The sequence below is a fragment of the Montipora foliosa genome, chromosome 3 (genome assembly GCF_036669935.1).
Source record: "Montipora foliosa isolate CH-2021 chromosome 3, ASM3666993v2, whole genome shotgun sequence".
NCBI lineage: Eukaryota > Metazoa > Cnidaria > Anthozoa > Scleractinia > Acroporidae > Montipora > Montipora foliosa.
The window spans coordinates 62448841-62451340 of NC_090871.1; the positions used below are offsets into that span (position 1 = coordinate 62448841).

The 2500-nt window shown below is 37.2% G+C and overlaps 1 protein-coding gene across 1 annotated transcript in view; it reads left to right on the forward strand.

Moving 5' to 3' along the window:
• LOC137997899 (dnaJ homolog subfamily C member 11-like) overlaps window positions 1–2500 on the forward strand; it is a 34928-nt gene that overhangs the window by 7818 nt on the left and 24610 nt on the right. Inside the window, exon 10 of the mRNA XM_068844221.1 lies at window positions 1157–1224. Within this exon, the coding sequence (XP_068700322.1) occupies window positions 1157–1224 (68 nt within the window). The remainder of the gene's footprint in view (window positions 1–1156; window positions 1225–2500) is intronic.

Consider the following 2500-nt stretch of genomic DNA (forward strand, 5'->3'; position numbering starts at 1 on the left):
GCAGGTATTTTTTGCAGGTTGCAGGTTGAAATTCAGTTATACTGTAACTGGAAAACCACTGGCACTTAAAAGAAAGGTAAAGCAATAGACTTACCGTGACTGTTACACGAATAGCTAACCTTAGGCCTAATTAGGCCTAAAGAAATGTTTTTAGGCCTAAGGTTAGCTATTCATATAACAGTCACAGTAAGTCTATCGCTTTACCTTTCTTTTAAGTGCCAGTGGTTTTCCAGTCATAATTAAATTTCAACCTGCAACCTGCAACCTGCAAAAAATACCTGCCGAAGGAAATAGAAGGACGATAACAAAACTAGAAGTGAGACAAGAAAATTAAAGTAAATAAGAAACTGATGGACTTACAGCTATTTTCTTTATCTGGTGTTGGTGGTAAAAATAGAACTTAAACTGTTCACAAGATGACTTGCGACAAAGCAAACAAGTGAAAAAAAAAGGAAACTGGAAAAATGGGAATTATGAAACTGAAACAAACAAGTAAAAAAAAAACAAAACTGGAAAAATGTGAATTATGAAACGAATAAGGACATGATACGAGGCAGCTAGCATGTGTGAAATAGAAGTTAGAGTACACAGTAGCTGCTTTTAATTTAATTTAATTTTAGTTTGCTAACCAAAATTGATGGCAGTATTTGATACTAGGACTACAATTGTATTGATGGTTTGCATCTGATGTCACAGTGGCTGTGTCAGTGTACAGAACAATTCAGTAAAATGTCTTTTGGGATTTGACTCTATAATATCATGTAAAACGTGTGGGGCCATTTTCTGTTGTTTCGCACACTAGCATGGCAGTCTCATCATGTGGATGCAAACCACGATTTTCTCGACACATCTGAATAATGTACGTTATCGTAAAGGGAAAAATCAACATAATTTTATGGTTGTAGGTAGAAGTTAGCCCATTCACTCCTGAACTTCCCACCCCCACCCCCACCCCCCTCCGACTGAAGAGTAAAATCATCTAGCGTTAGACAGAGTAAAATCTACAAGTTTCACGCCCAGGGTTCAATGGGTGATTGACCAATAATGTAACCACTGACCCTCAGCAAGAGCCTTATGAAATAATGTATTTTGTACCATATTAATTAAGAAACATTTAGAAATAGAAATACCTGATATTTTATTTTCATCATTATAGATTACATTTGAGGCTGGGGAAGGTCCTAAACTGACCTTTCGTGCATTTGCCAACGTGACACAAAGAAGGTAAGCAGTGGTATATAGACGTTAAGAATAAATGGTAAGTAGTATTTTAATTTTCTTGCATTTGGTTTCTTGCATTTAATGCTTGGTGTTCCCCAATCCAGCAAAAGTGTGCTACAACAGGCCCGTAACTAGGATTTCATGTGGGGGGGTGCTAATGAGGCCAAAGTGGACCAAACTACCAAAATGTATTTTTGATTGTCTGATCCATTTATTGGGAAAGTAGCAATACATGAGAAATTGTAGCGGGAAAGTACACGGTAGGAAAGTATCCACTCTTGAGGAGGATACTTCGGATTAAATCTAAATCCGGATTTTTGAGGTTCATCACTTCAGCGTTTTTTTGGGAAAGGATTTGAAAAAAGTATCTTTGACAAGGGCTTTCCCATGCAAAAATGGTACACAACAGCTACCGCCGTACGTGACAGTTCAGCCCAAATGTTTTTCTCACGCTATTTTTACCGTACGATCGAAGACATGAATAGGTCGAAAATAGTTAGGTTTCCTGCAAATTTCACACCAGAAATTACACTAAAAGTTTCTTGACAGCAACAATATTGTTAGCACCTTTCCTACAGCGAAAAAAATAATGTTTTTCGTCGTTTCTTTTTATCGATCGCCAAGGTATTTTTTTACTGATGGCATTTTCATTTAAGAACTTCTTGAAAACAAACTTAACCGCTATTTTTTTCTTGTTTTTAAAATTTGCACGCAACTCTGGGTTTGTTTGTTTGCGTTGTCATGGAAAATAATTTTGGATTTTGCGTTTTTTGACACTGGAAAATCCATTGATCCAAGATCAGAAACCCGTTTTTGGTTTTTCCAAAAAAACGCACTCTTAGCTGTGCCCTCATTGAAATGTTCTGAATGGCTCAGGCTACTAGGGTGCAGTTGGTTTTAGTTTCCCAGTGAATACATTACTGCTTTTTCCATTCTTTGATTTTATTTAAAATGTTAAGTTTTAAACCTCAGTTTAACCGACTGCACGAGGGGGCGAACGCACCCCGTGCACCCCCCCTGGTTACGGGCCTGTACAACTTGCAACATTTTTTGCTTAAAGTGCGTATCACTTCAACACAGTTTTCCACTTTATTTATTCTCTGAAATCGTCCCAAATACATCCTGTTGCTTTTAGAACCTTTAACTTTTTAATTAGCTTTGAAAGATGGGAAAGTGGTCGTACTGTAATCCACAACAGAGCAATGAATGGAATGAAAGGTTTAATACAGGGTTGACGCCACAAATGCATCAAGATAGTTGTTTGAAAACAACTAATACG